This window comes from Callorhinchus milii, unplaced genomic scaffold (assembly GCF_018977255.1).
Source record: "Callorhinchus milii isolate IMCB2004 unplaced genomic scaffold, IMCB_Cmil_1.0 Scaffold3, whole genome shotgun sequence".
Classification (NCBI taxonomy): domain Eukaryota; kingdom Metazoa; phylum Chordata; class Chondrichthyes; order Chimaeriformes; family Callorhinchidae; genus Callorhinchus; species Callorhinchus milii.
In genome coordinates this window covers 65,210,490-65,235,983 of record NW_024704744.1, presented here as the reverse complement: position 1 = coordinate 65,235,983, position 25,494 = coordinate 65,210,490, and the positions used below count along the sequence as shown (strand labels likewise).

Here is a 25,494-nt window from a genome sequence, read left to right as displayed (position 1 = left end):
GAAAATGCCAGATTTTTAAAAGAGGAATTGTAAATCGCTGACTACTGTGCCCATTCCTCTACACTGACTGATAGGGAATTAGTTTAGTCATATCCAGTAATGGATCACACTACAAGACCAATTATAAATGATCAGAAGTTAATTATCGTGACCCAATTTCAAAATAAAACCCACCACCTCTCAACTTTGGAGATGACTGACAAAAGACAGTCAGTGGAAGGATGGGGGACAGAGATTTGAATTGTATCACTCTTTAAGTTTAGACTTGCATCCTTCTTCAACCACATTAAAGCTAAACATTAAAGGGTTACAGTTCTAAAACAACCTATTTTGACAGACAAGGCAGAGCTACAGCACCCTTCAGGAGGTTATCCTTTCTTGCCGATAGACTGCTGCCAATAAATTGCGAAATAAATGAAGTTCACTGGACTGGAAACACAATCTTATTCGAAACAATGTCAGGTAAAGAATTTACATAACCTGTCTTCATGAAACATCCAATGACATTCCACAGCAGATATAGCCAGGCAACTTTTGCGCCTGAGCAAGAAAGTATTTTATGGTCAAAGTATATTAATACAGGTTATTTGGATCTTTGAAAGAGCAGTAAATCTCAGAGAATCTGGGATATACTACTATTTGGTTAAAAAAGAGTCTGGTTATATGCTGCTTTCACAAAAAATGACGGAATACATGTATCAGTGATTTACAACCCAGGTCATCTCTAAGGTTGAGAGGTGGTGGGGTTTATTTTGAAATTGGGTTACAATAACTAACTTTTGACCATCTATAATTGGTCTTGTAGTGTGATCTACTGGATAAGACTAAACTAATTCCCTGTTTACCAGATTCCCCAACTCTTCCCTCCACAAGATACAGATTATTCAGTACTCTGCAGCTCGTGTTCTCTCCCCCTCCAAGCTCCATGAGCCGATCACACCCATCTGCACCTGCCTTCACTGGATCCCCATCCCCCAGAGGATCAAGTTTACTTTCAAAGCCCTTCATGGTATAACGCAACTACAACAATAAATTACTATAAGAACTACTCATTGAGATTCATTATTCCCATCCCCACACCAGTAAACCAGAGCCTTCCAACAATGTATTAGACTTTTTCTTTTTAAAAATACAATAAGCAAGATACGGCTTATCTGCACGCATTTCATTTTAAACTATGACCGAGACAAGTGGCTTGGGAGAGCTGAAAAAACCTGAAAACCTAGAGAATTGAATAAAATATTAAATAAAGATTGAAGAACATAGTACTGTAGGCTGTAGCCTTCCTCTGAGGAATAATATAACTGCACTGACATGAAAATGAATTAATAGTATTTTCTCCTAATAAATTCAACCAGTCATCAACTATCACAAAAATAGTCCAAAACTACTCTCTCCAGAAGGAGATAGAAATACAGATTATTTTTAGTAGATTATAACTTTTTTCTTATTGAATGCTTTGTTGATATTCGAGCTTTAAAATTTTTAAAATAGAATTCTTCTCAATGGAAATGGAAAGGACAGAGTGGTCTGGAAACAATCTTTCAGACTGACTCACTCCTTCCGAGTCAGCAATCAGCTCATCTGCTGAGCTCATTAGACACCAACTTTTAAACAACCAAATAGCCATTTGAAAAAAACAGGATTTTGCTATCCAATCAATAATTAATGTTTTCTAAATTTCTGTTAAAAAATGAAGGGATAAGTATCCTTATGGTGAAAACATTTCCTATTTTCATTCCACAGTTGTTACTAAAAATAGTGATATTTTCATTAGTCTTTATTCTGGTAATTCTCATAGTGTTGTACTGATAGTAGGTCTGGTCATCCTCCACCATTGTTCTGTCCTATACAAGTATACATGCAATCTATCACCACAGATTCCAAAATAACAACTTCTAATACAACTAGCACCTCTAATCCTGAAACATGTCCCTCAGGCCCAATGGCTGCAGTGTCCTATTTAAGACTACATCACCTTAAATATAAAAATTGCATAAAATTGTGGAAAATCATTAAACTCAGACTTAATTTGGAAGCTGTTTTTTCACATTTATTTAAAAAAAGCTTGCTTCCAAATTAAGACCACATTTTAACGATTTTCTCCTTTTTTGTGCATTTTTAAATTTTAAAATAAAATAATAATAGGCTAAGTCTAGTGAAATTTCAAGCCTCTTGTGCTGGGAGATCATCTAGAAATGTATGCACTGGATCCGCATATCAATGAAATGAGCACAATCACTACCAAGTATAAGAGTCTAAAAATAATTGTAGAACTTATATACACCACAGAGCGGTATGACATTTCATGCAATAGCAGAATGATGCACCACTTTCCGTAGACGACAACAACAACAACTTGCACTGTATAGTGCTCTCCATGCAGGATAGCGTCTCCGAGCATTTAACAGTGATTTGATTGCGACTGACTTGATTTTTGTGAAAACTGGACATAAAATCAATGACAATTTCTCAGTTCAAAACGTGATACTACATTTGGAGAGCAAATCACACTCAATCAAACCTAAAAGTGTAGTATAAATGGAGTTTAAATTATAAGAGACAAAAAGAGCTGAACAGATTTTAATTGTAAAAAAGACTTGAAAGAGTAGATTCAGCTTTCAAAATGTTAAAAGGCATAGGTAGCATATCTGTTGGCAATATATTGACTTGAATTAAGAACACAGAAATAGAGAAGATGGGGAAAACAAGGCAAGAAGAAGAAAATAAATGAAAACAGAACATTTAAGGAAATACTGCATATGGGAAAAAACATAGCAACCTTTACCTGAGATAAAAGATAAAATACATTCAGATAAAATACCAATTCTTATTTTCCATGCTGGGTCTAATCTCAATTCCCCTATTGACCACTCTCAATTCTCTTCCTCAATATAATCTCAACTGTGAGCCCAATCTCATCTGCTTGATGATCATCACTCCAGATCTCTTTGCCGTTCAATTTCTACACCATGGCTGATACAATCTCGGCACTTTTTTGACCACAATCCCGATGCTTCAAAGAGCAACATGAACTTTTGAATTTTCAAAGATCTGTTTATTATGACTCAATCATAATTGTTCATTCCAAAGAACCAGTCTTTATTGCAGAGTTTTCTTTTTCAGATATTTCACACATTCCCATCTGATTTATTCATGGTCAATTAATTCCGCCTCGTCATGAACTGACACTTGTTGCAACATTTGCCAATTTATATGTTTAGCCGGATCACAACCCTTCCAATAACTTTTCTTTCTTTACCTACATTATTAGTTAGTTCACATATTTGTTGACTGACTATCATAATAACAACAGTTTACACCAAGAAAAGGGCATTGGGTTTGAATGGGGGAGTTATCGGGCAATTTGTCAATGGCAATTTTATTTATATGATACAACAACAACAAAACTACATTTGTACAGCACATTTCACGGGAGGACGTCCCAAGGCACTGGACAATCAGTGTTTCGAGCTGGGATCGGGATCGGGGAGGGTGGAGGGCAAAGGTGGGTGACCAAAGGCATGGTCGAAGAGGAGGGTCTTGAGACGGGTCTTGAAGAAGATAAAGGAGAGGACGAAGCAGAGGGCCTGTGGGATGGAGTTCCAGAGGGTAGGGGCAGAGTGGCTGAAGGCCTTCCCACTAATGGTGGGGGGGGGGGGGGGGGGGAGAGTGATGGGGTCGTGGAGCCTGGCGCTGGAGAGGACACAGGCTGCAGAGTTCTGGATGATCTAGGATGAAAAAGGAAGCATCTTGTACCCCACACAAAAACTCCAAAGACCTCTATGCATATTTCACTGAAACAGCCTTGCCTAGTGCTGTACAGTGGATCCTGTTTGTGTTCTGATAAGCCCAAAATACTTACAAGTCAGTGTAGTGACTATAAAAGACAGAAAGACAGAGACCCTGGTAATGCGGTATCACACAGACTGAGACGAACCAGATTTGTGACCTGGTTCTTCTGTATACCAGCTTGTGTGAGCCTGATTTTCTTGCGATTCCAAATAACACAAACAACTCATAACTTTCCAAGTTAACAATTTGATTTCAATTAAATACAATATATTGACAATTTGAGTCTACAATTTGGCACCCCAGAGAATGTTTGCAATACATGGGAAAGGACAGGGGAAGGTCAAGCACAATTAAAAGAGATCCAGTATGAAATAAACGGTTAGAGCAACGGAAGGCAAGCAATTTAAAGAGCGATTATAACGTCCTTTAGGAACAGTTGACAAAGCTTTGTCCTGAAAGTCTGTATTCCATGACAACCCTCATGAATGTCCTCATCTTCCCCTCCCTCTCTTTCTTCCCGTACACTCTGACCTTAGCTTTTCAGATTTTGTGCAGGTTTTCATCAACAGCTCCAGCTTTTACATCGCCTGAGAGCCACATATAGGATTTGTCCTCTCCCCCACTTGGATCCCCTTTTTGTGGAGTCCTGTAGCTCAGTGGTTAGAGCACTCGCTTTGCAAGCGAGAGACCTGAGTTCAATTCCAGGCAGGGCGAAACCTTGGGCAAGTTTCCTTACTCCACACGCCTAATAATAATCCCTCCAAAAAAAAAATAAATTGGTCATTTTCAATCCACGACTGTTTGTGGGACACTGCTGTGCGCAATTGGCTGCCGCGTTCGCCCACAAATATGCAGTCAATTCACTTTACAGTATATTCTGTGAAGCGCTTTGGGACGTCCAGAAGACGTGAAAAGTGCTATATCAAATGCAAGGATTATTATTATTATTATTATTTTCCATTCCTGATTTTATCTTTAAACTCCTCTTGGGTTTGTAACAGGCTAACTGAACATCTCCCCTTTTGGATGGCGAATGAGTTCACCTCCACTGATGGCGCTTTTCTCATGGATGCCTCGTTGTTCTGATATATTTGTTCTTTATCCTCAGCCCTATCCCAATCTCCTTTGGTTTGTAAAGTGCATTCCAGGTTTTCTTTTCACTACGAAAATTATGAAGCTGACTCGCTTGCACATCAAGTTGCCCGATGGGGGAAAGCATAGTCATTTGCCTGTCTCAGGGCGACTCAGAGCACTCCTGTTTCAGTTGTAAAATCACTCAACTTGGACAACGCCTGTTCACAAAAACAGGATCAATCAGTTCGAGCTGCGATTCAAGAAAGGTGAGGACCTTCCAGAAGGTTCCCCATTCACTAGGCAAAATTATGTCTGACAAGAAAATCAAATGCTTTACAAGATATTATCAACTAATTTCCTTCTCACAATTCTCGATTGCCACACAGCAATGGCCCACAAACAGCCATGAAATAAATGACCATTTTTTTTATTTGAGGGATTGTTGGTCAGGACACCAGGAAAAATCTGCTTAAGATCTTTAATATAAATTTAATATAAATTTAATATAATTTATAAGATCTATAAATGGAATCTTGTTGTTGTTGTTGTTTAATATCCATCTGAACTATCAGACGGGACCTAGATTTAACATCTGCAGAACGCCATATACCAAATAATACATCATTCATGTTGAATGTGTCTGAATAGGATTACCCCATTTTATGAAATTATTTTTATGGATCACAAATTGCACCAATATTACTTGCACATGTAGTCTCCTTTTGCCAGGTTCTTTGGAGCTTACAAATTTCCCCCCCTCCCAAAAATGCAGCATTATCAGATTTACCATGTAATAAGCACTTGTACCTATAGGTAACCTCATTTAATGAATCATTTAAACTTATAAAACCATTTTCAATGAGAATTAATTTTGCTGCAATACACATGAAGGATTTATACTCCTAGAAAATTATTAGCAGTTAATAATAATAATAATAATCCTTGCATTTGATATAGCGCTTTTCACATTTTCTAGACGTCCCAAAGCGCTTCACAGAACACACTGTAAAGTGAATTGACTGTATATTTGTGGGCGAACGCGGCAGCCAATTGCGCACAGCAATGTCCCACAAACAGTTATGGATTGAAAATGACCAATTTATTATTGTTTTTTGGAGGGATTATTATTAGGCGTGTGGAGTAAGGAAACTTGCCCAAGGTTTCGCCCTCTGCCTGGAATTGAACTCCGGTCTCTCACTTGCAAAGCGAGTGCTCTAACCACTGAGCTACAGGACTCAGTTAAATGTGGCAATAATTCTTAGACAATGAATAACAATATCTTCACTGATTGTTTAAAAAAATCATTAAACACCCTTTCCTCCATTCTTAAAATACATATCTTTTTGCATAACAATATAAAACAATACAGATATTTTGCCAAAATAGAGTGAAATTGCTGATTTGTTCTTCTACATATACTGTATATTTAAGGCATCACCATTCTATGACTGTGTGTAGATCTACCAAATAAATGTCTGTTTAAAGTATAAATCAGACCATAAACCATTCTGTTGGAATAGATAGGTTACTTCCCCACAAGCTGTCAGTTTCAATTGACAAACTATCAGTCACTGACTTTGAACCGTCAATGAGTGTGTCACAAGTTCAAATGCAATCAGATAATCACAAAATAAAAATTGCTTTCTTCAGTAGTAGTCAGCAAGTGTATAAGAGCTGACTACATAATTTTATTTTGCCTTAGCCAATTTTGAACATTTTATTCCAATCTCTACTGAAATTTAACATAAAGGAATTTAAGTGATGCCCCATGTTACCATTATAGAAAATGCCAACTTATGCTCATATTGTAAACTAGTTATTTATAATCTATAATTTATAATTATTGATATTATATAGAGTCTATCAGTGTTTTAGAAATTCTGGAAAGCAAAATTAAACATCTGCGTCATATCTAAAATGAAACGCATAACTAGTTTTGCTAAATTCTCTGTAATTCTTTGCTGCAGTAATGTATGCATTTAGTTGTTTTACACATTTTCTTTCAATTGGAATTATATACACACGCCTTCAGTCATCTTTCCACTCACATTGCCCTCAAACTCCCTTGATTCCAACCCCAGCTCAGGTGCAAACCTCTCACTGTCCAGCTCACCAATTCTTCGATGAATATATTTCTGACATCTTTTAACACTGGGCTCCTTCTGACTGTTAAATGCATTGCTGTATGCTGCACTTTGAATGGCAATTGCGGGCATTAAGAGCTAAACAGAAAAGAATGCAGTTTAGAAAGTAATGTATTTTTGTCTACCTACACTGTGCGAACTTTTGCATGGCCTAAAGAAGGAGCAGACTTGATAGGTCCAATAAGATTTTCTTCTGTCCTCACCTCTGTAATGCTCTTATTTAGGGATTGAAATAAAAGGTCCCGTCAAGTGATGAGAGACGTGCAAATTGATCCCTGAAAATTGATAAGCTTATCAGCATTTTTCATAATTTCAATAATTCAATTTCTTCCCTATCAGAAGAAGAGAAATTCACTACCATCAGAGAAGCAGGCTACTTATCCTCTAAGGAGAAAAACAGTCTTAGATTATCTAGTCTTCCATATTCCTTGAATATACTGGGATGATTTTGCCATTGCATAATTTTAATGAAGCACATTAATTTTCCCTTCATGGGATATTCATTTTAACCTATTTTGTATAACTCAAGGTATATAATTCTGTCACTTTCACTGTTTCAAAGAATAACATATCACCCAAGTCAGTTAATACAGGGCCATGAAACCCCAATGACGGTGTCATTTTTGGAACACATGCTTCCTTTGTACTTGTTGTACACAGGAACTCAAATTGTACAAGTGCACTTTAGTTTCTACGAAAGGAGATAATGAATTAAAAGATGATGGCAAGTTGGAAGGAGATGTTGAGTTGAAAGACGAAACATTATGTTGAGTTAAAAACTTGAAACATCCATTTTATGCAACCAATGAAAAGTCATAAAAAATGTAAATTTGCAAAAGTTGGCCATTTTTTCCATGCCTCATTATAATATCGCTTCTGTGTCATCAGACTCAACCGATTGTGCTGTAACAAGATTTCCCTATAACTGTCAGGAGACATTTTAAAAGTGTTTTGACGCAAATTCCAATAAAGCTGAGAACAAAACAAGGTATAAAAGGGAATTATATTAGTACTTGAAAAGAAATAATATAAAAAGGTATGGGAAAAGAGCAGGAAATTAGTACTTGACCATAACCTCAAGCTCCAGTGGAAAAACTGGCACCAATATAGATTTGATGAGTTGAATGGTCTCCATCTGTGCTGTAAGCTTTATAAGTAAAGTTTGTCACTGTTGGAGCATTGTATATATTATCATGCCAAATATTAATTTACTTTCTGAAGGAAATGACATGTGGTTCAGAAAGTTTCACACAATTACTTTAACAGATCTCCCCCAGGCAAATAGTGACTCAATTTCAGTTAAAGGTTTAGGTTAAACACTGGGCCACTGACAATTTCATCTGATTCAACAACAACAAATGACACTTGTGTAGCACCCTTCATGTCGGAAAGACGTCTCAGGGTGCTGGACAATCAGGGGTTTTGGACCGGAGCTGGGGTCAGTAGGGGAGGAAGGCAGGGGGGATTGGGGTGGGGGGATGGCAGAAGGCACGGTCGAAGAGGAAGTTCTTCAGACAGGACTTGAAGAGAGAGGGTGTGGCGGAGGGATTGCAGGATAGAGTTCCAGAGTGTAAGGGCAGAGATACTGAATGCCCGACCGCCAACAGTGGGGCGGAAAGTGCGGGGGACCTGAAGCAGGTCGGTGTCTACTGAGCCGAGAGAGTGGACAGGCTAATATGAGGTTATGAGGTCAGAGAGATGGGGGGAGCAAGACCGTGGAGGGCCTTGAAGGTAAGAACGAGGGTTTTGTACTCGATTCTCTGAGGAATGGGGAGCCAGTGAAGCCAGGCAAGAACGAGGATGATAGGTTCCCGGAGCCTGGTGCGGGAGAAGACACTAGCTGCAGAGTTCTGATTAATATTTACAATTTTATGAACTGAAACATTTAATTCACATTAGCAATGCCATTCTGAAGTATGTATCTACAATATGTATGTAAGAACTCCTAAAATATGATTACTCAAAGAGATCCATTCATTTGTAGTTTTTAGAATGACATATGTTGACTGCAACCAAAACTTGCATTTATATAGCGTCCTTCACAGGGATAGCATCATGAAGCGCTTATCAGTGGAGTGGCTTAATGCCCAGCAGGAAAGTGGGGTGTTCAGCTTTTCTCTTCCCTCCATAAGCGGCAGATTATTCAGAATACTGTGGCTCGTGTCTTCTCCCACACTAAGCTCCATGAGCTGATCGCCCCCATCCTCACCCTGCTTCTCTGGCTCCCCATCCCCCAGAGGACTGAGTTCAAGATCCCCATCCTCACTTTTAAAGTGCTCCAAGGTCTTTCTCCTCAGCTACCTGTGACCTACTAAACTTTACCAACCAGTCTGTTCCCTCTACTCAGTAGTCACTGGCATGCACCATGGCCCCCGCCCTGCCTGCTCCACCATCGGCAGTCAGGTCTTCAATCTTTCCTCCCCCACCCATGAAACTCCATTCTGGAGCCCCTCCACGTCATCCCCTCCCTTATCTCCTTCAAGGCTCATCTCGAGATCTTCCTCTTCGACCATGCCTTTAGTCATGGTGCTGGACAGGACACGAGCTGCTGAGTTCTGGATGATCTGCAGCTTGTTGAGGGAAGAGTAGGGAAGGCCGACAAGCAGGGAGTTGGCATAGTTGAGCCAAGGTGTAATGAAGGCATGTATAAGGGTTTCAGCGGCCTGAGGGGTGAGGCAGTGGCAGAGTCAGGCAATGTTGCGGAGGTGGGAGAAGGCAGAGAGGGTTATGGCATGGATATGGGGGAGAAATGACAGTTGAGGGTTGAACAAGACACCTAGGTTCCTGACCGTGGATGCTGATGCCACCAATACTTGCGTGGCTGAAATCATGGCCGGCAATTATGGAGCGGGGAGGATGAGGGAAATGCAGCAGAGCCGTGAGAGCTTCGCCCAAGTGAAGGCAGCAGGGAGAGTGGGAAGTGAGCAGATTGGAGATAGTGAGTTGTTGGGGTGTGAACAGATTTATAAGTGAGAGTGAAGATCCTGAAATTGATCTGTCCTGAAACAGGGAGCCAGTGGAGACTGGCAAGAACTGGGGTGATGGATCGGTCACCCAATTTGCATTTCGTCTCCCCAATGTAGAGGAGACCACACCAGAGCAGCAAATGCAGTAAACTACATTGGTGGTAGTACACGCAAATCACTTCTCACTTGAAAACTGTGTTTGGGGCCCTGGACCTGTTTGGGGTATGGGAAAAGGTGAAAGGGCAGGTATTACATCTCCTGCGCTGGTATGGGAAGATGCCAGGGCGAGGAGAGCAACTATTGGTGGTGATGGAGGAATGAACCAGGGAGTCATGGAGGGAATGGTCCATTAGTGGTTGGATCATATGGAGGTGCCAGAAATGGCAGAGAATTATTTGTTAGAAAAATAGCCATATTGCGAGGTATTGGAGGCCAGTCATCCCCAGTGGAACTGTTCCCCAGCATTGTTTTAGGAAGAAGAAAACAAGTTTGGGGTCTTGGGGGGGTGGGCAGGGAAAGTAGTCTCTTACAAACATCCACATTTACCCAGATAATAATCCTTGCCTTTGATATAGCTCCTTATTAAATCTTTGAGACGGTTCAAAGTGCTTCACAGAATATACTGTAAAGTGAATTGACTGTATATTTTGTGGGCAAAACAAGGCTGCCAATTGCACACAGCAGTGTCCCACAAACAGTCATGGATTGAGTGACCAATTATTTTAAAATTTATTTTGAAGGAATTATTACACCAAATCCATTTTTTCACTTCTATCCTTGATTCCAGGTCCATTGATTGACTGCAAAAAAAGTCTCACATGTATGTGGTTATCCTGTGAGATACAGTACCTTTAAAGCAGTTTTACTAGTAGATATTACTATGCCACTCATCAAGTGTCAGAGAGTAGCAATCATGCAGCTCAAGAACAAAATTAAGCACTTTGTAGTTGAGCAAGTTCTCTCTGCTGCTCCAGGTCCTAATTGATTTTCAATCTAAAAAGTCAGCAAAATGTAATGTCACTGCAGAAAATGTGTACTTGGTCAAAATATATTTCACCGGTTCGGCAGAGCAAGAAAAATATGGCTTTATAGCTCTTTGTTCGGCAGTTAAGACAAAGACATCGATCTTCTGTGTGTCCAGCAATAACACTTTTCTCAGTGTGATATGTGCGGGTCCCAGTAGATATTAATCTGTCACTTTGATCAGGGCCTTGTCCGAAATGTGTGGAGTATAATTAATGAATAAGTTTGTTTCACTTCAGTGTGTAAGACATCTAAGCTAACCTACCTTGCCAGATTTTAAAGTTAAATTAAAAAAAAACACTGCAGCTTTCCAGTCAGTCTATGTTCCAGGCTATGAATAAAAATGAATTGCTGGATTGGTTAAGGTAATTATATAGGCATGTCAACTTAAAGGGTAGCATTACTCTGCAGTGTTTAAATATTTCCCATAACTTAAAGGCGGCATACTGTAACATTATAAATAGGAGCATGAATAGCATGAATAAATAGGAGAGATGTAATACTACTTCTCGCACTCATCCACATTTAGGTACATACTGCACCATTTTTTGTACCAATTATTATTTATATGTTCCTTGTTTCTAATCTAAATTTCTCCACTCCTTTTGCTACCAAGGTTAATAGATATTTTCACAACTCACTTACAATCTCCACTACTGATAATCAAAATATTGCAATAAAGGATAAGAATAAAAATGTTAAATATGAAGTAAATTGAACAAAGCCATCTAATGTAGGCAACAAACTAGATGTTACAGATTCAAAACTAGTAAGAGGCTGCATTTCTTCAATATATTCAGACATAAAATCCAAATGCCTAGACTGTAAATAATTCTGAATGACTTCACCTTACATTCATGTTTATTGCATCGTGTTAAGGACTCTTGCTTATCCAGAACTTGCTGGGAAATAAAATACATTCACAGGGGAAACAGGAAAGGAGAAGCATTTTCTAGCTGCTATGGCCAAGGCAAACACTTAAATACAATAAATACATAAATAATGATAATTTCAATTGAATAAAGTCTATTAGAAATAGCTATTAGATGGAAATTCACATACAACACAATATGAAATCTAGCATTCTTCCTGATTAAAATTAAATACTCATTCAGCGATAACCTAGTCACTGCAATTGTAGAAGCACAACTTTCTTGTAGATTTTGCAACAGATTTTACTATCAAATCAAAATGAAACTTCAATTATTCGTGAAATTTAAGTTTTATGAAGTTCCATACCTGCATTAATTATATCACTTCAAATTGGTTCACATAAGAGCTTTGTGATCAGACATGAACATTAATCCTTGCCTTTGATATAGCGCTTTTCACGTTGGGAGGACGTCCCAAAGCGCTTCACAGAACACACTGTAAAGTGAATTGACTGCATATTTGTGGGCGAACGCGGCTGCCAATACGCACAGCAATGTCCCACAAACAGTCGTAGATTGAAAATGACCAATTTATTATTGTTTTTGGTTTTGGAGGGATTATTATTAGGCTCTGTGTGGAGTAAGGAAACTTGCCCAAGGTTTCGCCCTGACCTGGAATTGAACTCAGGTCTCTCACTTGCAAAGCAAGTGCTCTAACCACTGAGCTAGAGGACTCCGATGTCCTCTTCAACTACACTGACGGTTATCGTCCCTATATAGCGCCTTAACATGTCTTCGAGATTTTGCAAAGCGCTTCACAGATTATATTGTAAAGTGAATTGACTATATTTTATGGGCGAAACGCGCACAGCAGTATCCCACAAATGGTCGTGGATTGAGTGACCAAATCATTATTAGTATTTTAAAAATTTGGGGGAAGGGATTAAAACCCCCAGAAAAGTAATACACCAATCGATGAACAACTGGGTTCCTACTTATTCCTGGGTAAACAAAAGTGTGTGGAGTAAGGAAACTTGCCCAATGTTTCGCTTTTCTCAGGAATCAAACCCAGGTCCTCTTGCTTATGAAACAAGTGCTCTAACCACTAAGCTATAGGTCTCCACATTTTCTCCAAAATACATTGTAAGATACATTTAAAAATATCCAAGTTTTTATTTTGTGGACCTTATAAATGGAGCCATGAAATCTAACTATGTATATTCCTGATAATCAAGGGGAAACTTTATTTCCTCCTAACAACTTCCAGCCCAAAATTGATCCATTAGACTAGAAACCTCCAAGTCCACCTTGCCTTGGCCTGAAAGACTATTTTGTCTTAAAATGTAAGATTACAGCCTTTTTAAATTAATTTATAATTTGGAAGCTGGTTTTCCAGAGCTGTTAGAAACAACCAACCTCCAAATTAATAGTGAATTTCAGAATTTCCCACAATTTCGCATTCTTAATTTTTAAGATAAAATGGTCTTTTAGGTGAGGGCTAGGTGACATTTGGGGTTTCACAAAAATAATTTACACAAATACACTAAATAAACTGGAAACCTGGTAACTTTAAACAGTTAAATAAAGGTACTTAGCACCCCGATTGGAAAGGAGTCTGGTGCATTTTGGTTGGCCATAAGGCCTTAAGGACCTGTCATCTAAAATTAAATTATTTGGTTCTGAAACCAACTTATAGCTCCTGCTTTAATTCAAATATAATTTTAACTAAAATGCAAGATACAATAGGGCAAATTTTAAATTATGCTTTGTCACGATTAAAGTAAAATTTGCATAAACAACTCAATCTGTCTAAATCGTATAATCACCCAAGTCGTACATCTGCCCAAATCCCATTCAAGAGTTTATATTCCATGCAAGTTTGACATAATTCATATTTTGCATAAGTTATATTAAATGTATGGTCCCAACGGATACAACTTATGTGAGGTTTACTGCTTTCCCATTCAGGTATAAGCTCCTACTCATAACAAGAAGCTCCATTAGATAGATGTCCATAAATACAAAAATATATACAAAAATATGGAACAAAATTTAGTGTACTTGAAAGTCTAAATCTTCATAAAGAGGAACTTACCTAATTAAAGTGTACTTACCCTATTTACCTCTGAGTTGACCAAAAGGACTTTTATGAACTTCTTCATGAGCTCCTCCACCCTCTTCATGCAATGCGCAAGAACCATCTTTGGCAATGTAGCATCATCCATCAGACAGACCAAAGTCTGTGTTACTTCCATCAGCAAAGAAGCTGACAGTGGATATCTAGGCTTCTGACAAAAAGCAAGCAAACTCTCAGCAACCTGTGAGACAGAATCTGTCACTACCGAGCAATCACTGCCTGGAAGCAATGATGCTGCTGTCAGAGTTCTATCGGCTGTTAGCTTTTTAATTCTTATTAAGCTCTGTAGAAACTGTGTGTGAAGACGGAGCATTTTTTCTTTCTCTTGTGATTCTTCCTTTTTGGCAGGGTTTGATCCAGCAGATATCAATGTGGCATCGGGTGATACCATAGCCTCTTTACCAGTTAACAGATAAGCATTAAGATGTCCCAGGCCATGATTAACTAAGAGGTCTTGAGTATCAGCAGATCCTTGTCCATTAGTTAGATCACAACCAGAATCTTCTAGATGACAAAAATCATTCTTGGAGATCAGAGAATCTTGACATGGAGTTTCCAAACTGGAAACAGATTTATCTCCTGAAATATAATACAGCAAACACTTAAATTTAAATGGATGCAAACTACTCTCAAAGGGCAACTGATATTATTAGTCAAACAACTACAGTAAGTGTTATTTGGAACTGGGGTCCAGCTGCACCCTTTCCTTTCCCTTATCAATGAAATTATTCTATTGCGGTCTACAAATTGCAATCCCGTACCCCGGGCATTAAGGGCGTTATATAAATGCAAATTGTTGTTGCAATAATTGGGTATCTAGATCCACTTAGTGAATAGACAAACAATATAAGAAACACAGGTCATTTCATGCCACGCACAATACACATTATTGAATATATAGAACAGCAGACTCACCAGTGAGTCTGCTCAAAGATTAAACCTTTACTTTTTAATCTTCACTTAACCTGGTGGCAACATTACCATAGAGCTGATTTTAAAAAAGTAAAGTGAATCTTCTCCAACGAAGTTCTGCGATTTTATCCTTCTTACAAGATTACGTGTGAAGAATCACCGCTAAGACAAGGTACTAGAGAGTAATAAGTTCTTTTACTGCACAGATTTACTGAAATAGTGACTGTGGATTTGTAGGAAAATGTAGCAGCACATAACAATGTCTCACAAAATGGCCTGACGTGAATGAATCCCAAGGGCTCTGGGATGTTACCCTGTGCGAGGGCCGCTATATATAAATGCAAGTTGTTGTTGTTGACTGGTTTTATAATAATACTTGAATTTGATATAGTGTCTTATCACGTCATTGAGACAACTCAAAGCGCGTCAGAATATACAACAACAACAAAATTGCATTTATAGGGCGCCTTTCACATCAGGAGGACGTCCCAAACCGCTGAACAGTCAGGTGTCGGGGCCCGAACATGGGGGAAGGGTAGTGTAGGGGTGAGGGAAGGCAGAGAGGTGGGAAGGAGACCAAAGGCACGGTCGAAGAGAAGGGTCTTGAGACCGACCTTGAAGGAGGCAAGGGAGGAAGCGAGGCGAAGGGACCATGGGATGCAGTTCCAGAGTGTGGGGGCAGAGGGGCTGAAAACCCGGCCACCAATGGTAAGGCGGGTCGGGCAGGAGACATGGAGCAGCTCGGAGCCCGCTGAACGGAGAGAGTTGGTAGAGAGTCAGCAGGTCAGAGAGATGGGAGGGGACAAGGCCATGGATGGCCTTAAAGGTGAGGACGAGGATCTTGAACTCGATCCTCTAGGGGATGGGGAGCCAGTGGAGTCGGGCGAGGGTGGGAGTGATGGGGTCTCAGAGCCTGGTGCTATATATTGTAAAACGGATTGATTGTGTATTTTGTGGGCAAAACGCGGCAGTCAATTGTGTACAGCAATGTCCCACAAACATTCGTGGATTAAGTGACCAAAGTTGTTTTTCAAGGGATTACTACCCCCAGAAAGCGATTTCCCAATCAACTAACAACCGGGTTCCTGCTTACTGCGAAGTAAACAGAGGCGTATGGAGTAATGAAACTGGCCTAACATTTCACCCCGCCCGGGAGCAAAATAACACAACATATCTTAAAATCCTAGCAAAATTTTGTAGTCCTTTTTTGATGGCTTAAAGAAATCAAAGTTCTGTCCCTATATGTTTGCTATCCTATCTGTAACAAAGCGACCACTTAGTCCATCCATCTGTCTGGCAAATGGCCACATAATTTCCTCAGTCCCCAGAACTGCCTCAGATAATGCTCTGAATATATATTTTGAAATGGTCACAGTACATTTCAACCATCTGCCATTCACCCTGTAAAACATTTGTTGCCAATACATTTGAAAGCCATAATCTAATGGTAATATGAATTTATGCACTTGTGGTATTTAAATGTTGAATGTTGATGAAGCTGTAAATGAAGTGCAGCTGGCCATAAATAAATCACTAATTGAATTTTCAAAGAGGCAGAAAACAGCTCCAGAGAGATAAATCCATTTTATGTAAACGTATGAAAGTTATCCAACTGTCTTCTGCACTTACAAAAGCAGAAATTAAATTCAGATTGGAGAAAATTAAAGTATTCTGCCACTACAATATTTTATACAAGCATTTGTGGTTAGAACATGATGCTTAATAGAAAGCCATTAATATGCAATTTGCTCCACTTGTGAGTATGATCTACACAACACACTTGTGTTCATACATAGAATATTATTGTGTTATTCATAGATTATACATTGTTTACAGATGAAGCTGTTTGGCCCATAATGTTCCTAACACAGTGCCTGTCCTTCTCTCCCCCCATTTGCTCGTCATCTCCACAGTACAAGTCCTTCCCTCCATCCCCTACAGTGTCAGTTTATTCTCTTTCATTTGTCAGTTGTTGTACACAGGCATACACAGATAGCCTTTCTCTGTACACCCCCGCGCATACACTCACTGTCTTGCTATCTATAAAACTCTGTATCTGTATCAGAACTTCATGAGTGCACAAACTGAAAGAACCCCACTGCTGGCTAACTTGTGGGCTAAACATACATACTTGTTCAATTGAAGATTCTCAAACGAAATTTAAGTGCAAAGCCTTCCCATTTGTGATTTACATCACCTGAAACCCTGGAATTTTATTGGAATGACATAACACATTCCAATAATGATCAATTGACAAAGGCCTAACTGTCCTGGAATTCTTTTAATTGGTTATCAATTACATAAATAATCACACTAGTAGTTGGGTAACCCAACTGGCAAACAAGTCTAGTCCTCTCAACTATATTTTTGTACAATAGAAATAAACATTTTCACTATCCAATGATAAAAAAGGCTCCTGCCTTCATTTTACACACTTCAGAGCACGCATGTTTCAGTTAAAAAGAGGGCACAGGCTAAAAGAAATGCAAGCCTCAACTGAACTACAAATATTCTGCTACATTTTTTAAGATTAAGGTCTTTGACTTTCACTGCTCGTTTCAGCTCTTGTGTGCGCTTCTGGTTTGTGGCATTTCTGCTTCTCTTTGAATGGTTTACAGCTTATATAAGTTTCTCTGTTAACACCATATGTGAGACAACTTGGGATTCAAGCATTGCTATCATTTTTTTCTGTATATATTTAAAGGGCCATAGAATGTGTACTTTAGAAAAGCTGCAAAGCAAATATGAGCAAAGATTAAAACAGCCCAAACTTACAACACAAATCTCTTATTAAAAGAGTACACATTCACACTGAAATGGAGACTAGCCTGGCCAGCATCATTACAATAGAAGAAAATGAATACATAAGTATTACATTATAGACACTTGACATGCTTACCAATACCACTGGGTAACCCAGGCATGGAGCGCATTCGGCTCAGCAACAATTCCTGGCGGAGGTGTAACACTTCAGCTTTCCAAGCCTCTGCTTTTCGTTTCCAATTCACCTCCTTGTGACACAAGTTTCTGGCCAAGTGCTCTGCATGCTCTCTGCTGCTCTTCCCTGGAGGTCTTCTGCCAATTACAGCTAGGGCCAGGGCTAATTTTGATATTTTCAGGTACCATGTCAGTACATCCCAGTTCGGCTGTCCTCCTGACATTACTACAGAATAAAAATATTTAAGGTCACAGTAAACAAGAGAGCAGAAACACATGTAATCTACCATGTTATCCATTCTCCCACATATAAATATGGATTATAAACTCAGCTACAGTATAATGCTTTACCAAATATCAGCAATGATATTAATAGGATGTTTATTAATGTTATTGCGGATTCTACTGCTCATGAATGATGTCAACAGACATTGCTTACTTTTATAACAATGCAATGTTACCATGAAAGGTTTTTGTTGCTACAGCGTTGTTCTCGGTTTTGTGGAATATCAGCATGTTTCAAACTCCTTTAATTTAAATAGCAAAATAAGGAACAGTTTACATGCGAGTGCATCATGAAAATCCAAGGCAGTGTGTCTCTAAGCACTAAGAACTGACACCCAAAATGGAAACAAAGTAGGTGGGCTATATATTTGGCATATTTTAGTCTCAAAGACTTACAATATTCATCTTCCTGCTTTTAAAATTGCCGGCATGTTGTTATGATGAATGGATAGTTAGCAATTTTGAAAAACAAAATGGAAAGTATACCGTTTACTTTCTTCCTCCTTTAAGAATGGACCTGTTCAAAGTTTAACTGTTGTGTAGTTAAACAATCAATAATACAATCAAACAAGTTGTCCTCACTGGCTCCACTGGAACCAATCCCTAAAGAAATACAATGCACTAATAATCATTGTTCTTTCCTCTCTTTATTTTAGTTTATTTTTACCAGATTAATTTGTAACCCGTGTATAAGCACAATAATTAATATATGCTCTTGACAAATGATAAATATCTCAATTAAGGATTTGACCAAAATTCAATAATTTTCTTGTTTAAATAACACATCAACCAGTTTACTGGTTATGAATATCTGAGAATCAGCATCGTTGTGTGTCTGGCTCCAAATACATTAACCTCCTTAATATCTTGCTCAGAAGTTGCTATTTTACATGAACGGTGCCACTTAAATCCAGACAATTTGTTTTCAATTTATCACGTTACTTCACCAGTTTTCAATTCAACTAGTAAACTGGAGATTAATCTTGTTTAAAAGTCTCAAACATCTGAAACTCCAAGTAACTTACATCCAGTGGTTCAGTACCCAGGTTTGTGAGATGCAAAAGCCATTACTTCTAAGTTTGTACTAACAATGCTTTATATGCTCTGTGAAGCTCCAATGTATTTAGAACATTCAGAGGACTTTTCTGCTCCTCTTACTGAATTATTTGTATTTTGGGGGGTCAGCTGGGTGTCTGACATACATGAAAACCCATCCCCACATTTAAGAATATCCAAACCAGACTGAGTTCCATGAATGCATGCTACCAAGGCATGGAAATTTTCCGTCTAAAATGGAGTGCATATTAGAGGAGTACTCAACTTATGAATATTCTCCCTCCCTTGGGTGATGTATTTTGATTATCTTATTTCAGAAAGTATCAGGCATAGATTTGTGAGAGCCAAGGCTTCGGGACTCCAGAGTGTGGGTTGGGATCCTGCTGCAATTTCACCACTTTTAACCACTTATACTGCCATTGAGCACTGCCATGCAAACTTTCATCGCTTGTCCAGCTAGGACCCATGGGATTTTTCTTTGCAGTGTTAGCAGGAGTCTAATAAGAAGAATGCCTGCCCTGTACTTGGCTCAGTGTGTATCATCTTGGCTAGTTGTTTAGAAGGTTGTAGGTTGAAGCTTCATGTTGGGACTTTGAGCTCACGGCTGATTTTCGTGTATAGTGCTGGGAGTGTTGCAATGTCCGAGGTGAAGTCCTTCGATGAAAAGCTAAACCAAGGACCTGTTCAGATGACAGTAATAGATCCCAAGACACTACTCAACAAGAGAAGGAAGTTCCTTTTGGTTTCCTGACTAACATTCCTCCAAACAAATTGGTTATATTCACTCATGGATCTATGCTGTGCGCAAATTGGCTGCTGTGTTTGCCCACAAAGTCACTGCACTACATAAGAATTATCTGTGAACCAATTTAAAATGTTTTGACATTATAGTTGCTATGCCTAGTGCAAGGATTATCCTGACCAATGATCCATATACAGATTTCTCAAATTTTATTTGTACTATAATGTGACATTTCATAAAATTAATTTCACTTTGAACTAACCTTCTAAGCAATTTCACTTAAAAACTATGGGAATCTCATTCAAGTTTCATTTTAACTATAATTTAGGTTCAGTATGTGAACATTCCCAATGAGAAAACCAAGTGAAAATTGAATAATCAAAATCTTAAAGGAGCACAGATAAACTGAACCTTTAATGTGACGTCCTCCTGACGTGAAAGGCGCTTTATAAATGGAATCTTGTTGTTGTTGTTGTTGTTAATGTGATCAAAAAAATCAAGCAAGACAACATGGACAAATGCTCTAATGAGAGAAGATGAACAGATTAATGATTTGGCACAGAGAGTGATGAACATATCGAAGAAACTACTGAGGAAGGCAATGGAGGCAGACTGTCAGCAAATTTACGAGGGAATTAGAAAGCTTTTAGCGAAAAATTGTGAAAGCTTTTTAAAAAATGCAATTCAAGGTTATATGAGTTGCTATTGTACAACATTTTATTTGTTTTTTAAAACTTGTTACTAGCTAAAAGGACTGCAATGTCTATATAATTCCAAATCCCTAAATTTTAGCACTGTATATAATGTTTTTACTACATACAAATTTCTGAATATTTTCAAGAAAAAAGCAACAAATTGTCCTATATAATTAAAATGGGGTATAGGAGTTTGTAGGAAACTGATCTTGTTAAAAATATTTCTGTGCTCCAACTCAAGTAAACGCAAACGAAGATACTACTGTGATATGATAAATAATTCAACATGAAACAATTCAGCCTCACAAATGAAGTCATTCATCACGTCACTTTCTGCCTGACAGATTCATTGCAAATACACTTCCCAGAAAAATACCCATAGCATTTCAAAGGAAAACCTTCTGATCCATTCTCCAATACAAGCCCATCATTTCATTGATTTTATCACTCATCCTATTTTCTTATTAAAAGCTGAATCCTAACCAAGTATTACAGATGTCTTGTTTGATAATACAACTTACATTCTACAACGGTTCAAAGAAAACAGGATATATATACTGCAACAACTAGCATTTATATAGCATGCTCCATGTAGGATACTGTTTTGGAGCACTTCACAAAGAAGGATTATTATTATTATTATGGAGATGGTCTCTGAGCAAGGGAGATCGGCGAAATGTTGCTCAGCATAGGAGTTTGTACAATATTAACGATGCTGAGTTTTGACTGAGTGCAGCATTTTGATAGCTCATGGAAATAGTCCATCCTAATATTTACCTGCCAAGTATCAAATTTGTGTAGAAATTAGAGAATATAAAGTAATAATCCTTGCATTTAATGAAGTACTATTTCAATTGAAACGTCTCAAACTACCTCCCAGAATGTACTCTAATGTAAAGGTGCAGACAAACACTGCAGGCAATTTGCACACAGCAATGTCCCACAAATAGCCATGAAATGAATTATCTGAGGGATTGTTGGGCATGATACCGGGAGAAACTCTCTTCCAACTAACACCTTTTCTAAGACTAATTTAATTTCAGAACTAAGAACATTCAGAGAGAATTGCAACACGTTGAAGTAGTTTTGAACCTGGGTCAGTCCATTAAACTAAAGGATTGTGCATTTGGGATAATACATTGTCAAAAATGAACTTCTGTAAGATGATTCTATAATGGAGAGCTTATGTAAACAGCTCCAGATTTTTTTTAAATGGTAGTTCCATTGGTTTTCTGATAAGGTTTTATATGTCTTTTTAGATTGGCCCGTCAAATGGCAAGGCATCAGAAGAGAAAGCAAATGGGAAACTAGTGATCATGTTTTTTATTCTGAATGAGATATAGTATGACTGTTTCATATGATACCTTTAAATGAAATAATTTTCTAGCCGTCCTTTTTGTTTTTCAGTAACTAAAGAAATCAAAATAAATTTTATTTAAATATATATTCATCTAAATTGAACATTTACATAAGCAGGTGAAACTTGCTCATCACATCCTCCACAAACCTTCGCATTCTACGCTGATTTATTTAAAATAATCACAAGAATTTATAACAATCTTATTATAATCATTACATTTGATATTACGCCTTTTACTTTGGGAGGACATCTCAAAGTGCTTCAGAGTTTACTGCAAAGTGCAGTGCATTTGTATGCAAACATGGCAGCCAATTTGCATATAACAATGTCCCACAAACGGTCATAAAGCAGTGACTAATTTTATTTGGCAGATTGTCAGCCTGGGCACCTGGAGAAAGTTCCTTCTATTTTCGAATAATACCCTGAATCTTTAATGTCCACTTGAACAGTCAGATGGGACTTCAGTTTAACATCTCATCTGAAAGACAGCATCGCCAACAATGCAGGGCTGTCCCAGCACTGCATTAGAGTGATAACCTAGGCTTGCGAGTTCAAAGTACAGACCTGGGGCTTGAAAACACAACCTTCTGACTCAGGGACAAGAGTGTTACCAGGTGAGCCAGGCTAATCTAACCTCACCAGGACATTTTCTTGCTATCTTGCTGGGCCATTTAGACATGTACCACGAGCAATACAGACAAAATTACAACCAAATAAGTTCTTAACCAGCTACTGAGAGCTCAACTAATCATTGCATTTGATGCATCACGTTAATGAAACATCTTAAAGCACTCCAATGTAGAGTGTCGGTGTGTCATCTGTGTCGGTGAACGAAGCAACAAAATTGCACACAGCAATGTCCCCCCACAAACAGCCACAAAATGAATGACCACTTTGCAGGATTGTTGGCCAGGACACTGGGAGAAATTCCCTTCTCTTTTCGAATGGTGCCATGGGATCTTAATATCCATCTGAACAGACAAACAGACACTCAGTTTAATGTCTCATCCATAAGATGGTATCTCTGACAATGCAACACTCCCCAACCACTACATCGTCACTCTACACTATGAGCTCAAACTCAAGATGTGGGCCTTGAACGCCTAACCTTCTGACTCAGCGGCTACTAACTGAACTAGACACCTGACACCTTTTCTAGCATCCGTTCAAGAGATCCATTAGTAATTTAGTAATGATAATAATAATCGTTGCATTTAAAAATAACAAAGAGATTGATGAAAGCAGTTGATGTAGTGTATATGGCGTTTGATAATCTCCAGCCTGGGTCCAAATTCTTGACTATCCAGGGCCTTGGGACATCCTCCCGACATGAAAGGTGTTTTACAAATGTGATTTATTGTAGAAACAGCAAACTCAGCCCCCAGAGCAGAGGGAGTAAGGCTTGGCTTGGTTTAGCTTGGCTCCCCACATCCAAAGACTCTTCCACCCACAATCCAGAGCCTCCTCACGCCTCCCTTCCAGAGCCTCCTCCCCCCCATCTAGAGCCTACTCCTCCCCCCCCACCCCCCATCCAGAGCATCCTTCACCCTCCCATCCAGAGGCTCCTAACCCCCCATCCAGAGCCTCCTTCAACCATCCATCCAGAGCCTCCTCCAAAGCCACTTTCAGCCCCCATCCAGAGCCTTCTCCCTCCATCCAGAGCCTCCTTCCCCCCATCTAGAGCCTCCTCCCTCCATCCAGAATGTCCTCCCCCCATCCAGAGCCTCCAACCCATCCAGAGCCTCCTCCCCTCCATCTAGAGCCTCCTCCCCTCCATCCAGAGCCTCCTCCCCTTCATCCAGAGCCTCCTCCCCTCCTAATAATAATAATCCTTGCATTTGATATAGCGCTTTTCATGTCGGGAAGACGTCCCAAAGCGCTTCACAGAACACACTGTAAAGTGAATTGACTGTATATTTGTGGGCGAACGCGGCAGCCAATTGCGCACAGCAATGTCCCACAAACAGTCGTAGATTGAAAATGACCAATTTATTATTGTTTTTGGTTTTGGAGGGATTATTATTAGGCTCTGTGTGGAGTAAGGAAACTTGCCCAAGGTTTCGCCCTCTGCCTGGAATTGAATTCAGGTCTCTCACTTGCAAAGCGAGTGCTCTAACCACTGAGCTACAGGTCTCCTCCCTCCCCATCCAGAGCCTCCTCTCCCTCATCCAGAGTCTCCGCCCCTCCATCCAGAGCCTCTTACCCCCATCCAGAGCCTCCTCCACCCCATCTAGTGCCACCTCCACCCATCCAGAGCCTTCTCCCCCTCATCCAGAGCCTCCTCCAGAGCCGCTTACACACCCCCAAACAGCCTTCTCAGAACCTCCGTCTAGAGCCTCCTCCCTCCATCCAGCACCTCCTTCAACCCTCCATCCTGAGCCTCCCCCGCCCCGCCCCCCTCATCCAGAGCATCATCCATCCCATCCAGTGCCTCCTTCAACCCTCCATCCTGAGCCTCCTATACCCATCCAGACCTCGGTCCCTCCATCCAGAGGCTCCTCCCTCCATCCAGACCGTCCTCCCCCCCCCTCCTCCTTCCCCCACCCCCCCTCCTCCCCCACCCCAGCCTCCTCCCCCCCTCCCCCCCCCCCAGCCTCCCCCCCCCCTCCTCCCCCCCCCCCCCAGCCTCCTCCCCCTCAGCCTCCTCCCCCTCATCCAGACCCTGGCCCGGACCCTCGCCCTGGCGGCGGCTCGGGCTCAGCTCCTCACACCGAGCGGCCGCTGACTGACTGACTGACACTCACTCTGTCGGGGCGCAGCGGCCTCTCGTCTCCCCGCCCCGTCTGAGGGCCCCGCCGGCTCCTCCATCACCTGCCACTCCCGAGCCCCGCCCCGCCCCCAGCCCCGCCCCGCCCCCAGCCCCGCCCCTAGCCCCGCCCCCAGCCCCGCCCAGCCCCAGCCCCGCCCCAGCCCCGCCCCAGCCCCCCCCAGCCCCGCCCCTAGCCCCGCCCCCAGCCCCGCCCCGCCCCAGCCCCGCCCCCAGCCCCGCCCCAGCCCGCCCCAGCCCCGCCCCTAGCCCCGCCCCCAGCCCCGCCCCGCCCCCAGCCCCCCCCAGCCCCGCCCCAGCCCCGCCCCCAGCCCCGCCCCGCCCCAGCCGCCCCAGCCCCCCCCAGCCCCGCCCCCAGCACAGCCCCGCACCGCCCCCAGCACCGCCCCGCCCCCAGCACCGCCCCGCCCCCAGCACAGCCCCCAGCACAGCCCCGCCCCCAGCACCGCCCCGCCCCCAGCACCGCCCGCCCCCAGCCCCGCCCCGCCCCCAGCACAGCCCCCAGCACAGCCCCGCCCCCAGCACCGCCCCGCCCCCCGCCCCCAGCACCGCCCCGCCCCCAGCACCGCCCCGCCCCCGCCCCCAGCACCGCCCCGCCCCCAGCACCGCCCCGCCCCCAGCACCGCCCCCCCCAGCACCGCCCCGCCCAAGCACAGCCCCCAGCACCGCCCCGCCCCCAGCACCGCCCCGCCCCCAGCACCGCCCCGCCCCCAGCACCGCCCCCAGCCC

General features: G+C 41.1%; 1 protein-coding gene across 2 annotated transcripts in view; it reads right to left on the bottom strand.

Annotated features, from left to right (window-relative positions):
* The window catches only part of mei4 (meiosis-specific, MEI4 homolog (S. cerevisiae)), a 94,055-nt gene extending 69,241 nt beyond the window's left edge, over positions 1-24,814 (bottom strand). For both annotated transcript variants that reach the window (XM_042332696.1, XM_042332697.1), the window contains exons 1-3: positions 24,743-24,814; positions 17,823-18,086; positions 13,989-14,590 (exon numbers count right to left, since the gene is read on the bottom strand). In XM_042332696.1, coding sequence (XP_042188630.1) covers positions 13,989-14,590; positions 17,823-18,086; positions 24,743-24,806 — 930 coding nt within the window. In that variant the 5' untranslated portion in view covers positions 24,807-24,814. The remainder of the gene's footprint in view (positions 1-13,988; positions 14,591-17,822; positions 18,087-24,742) is intronic.
* Positions 24,815-25,494: the final 680 nt, after the last annotated feature.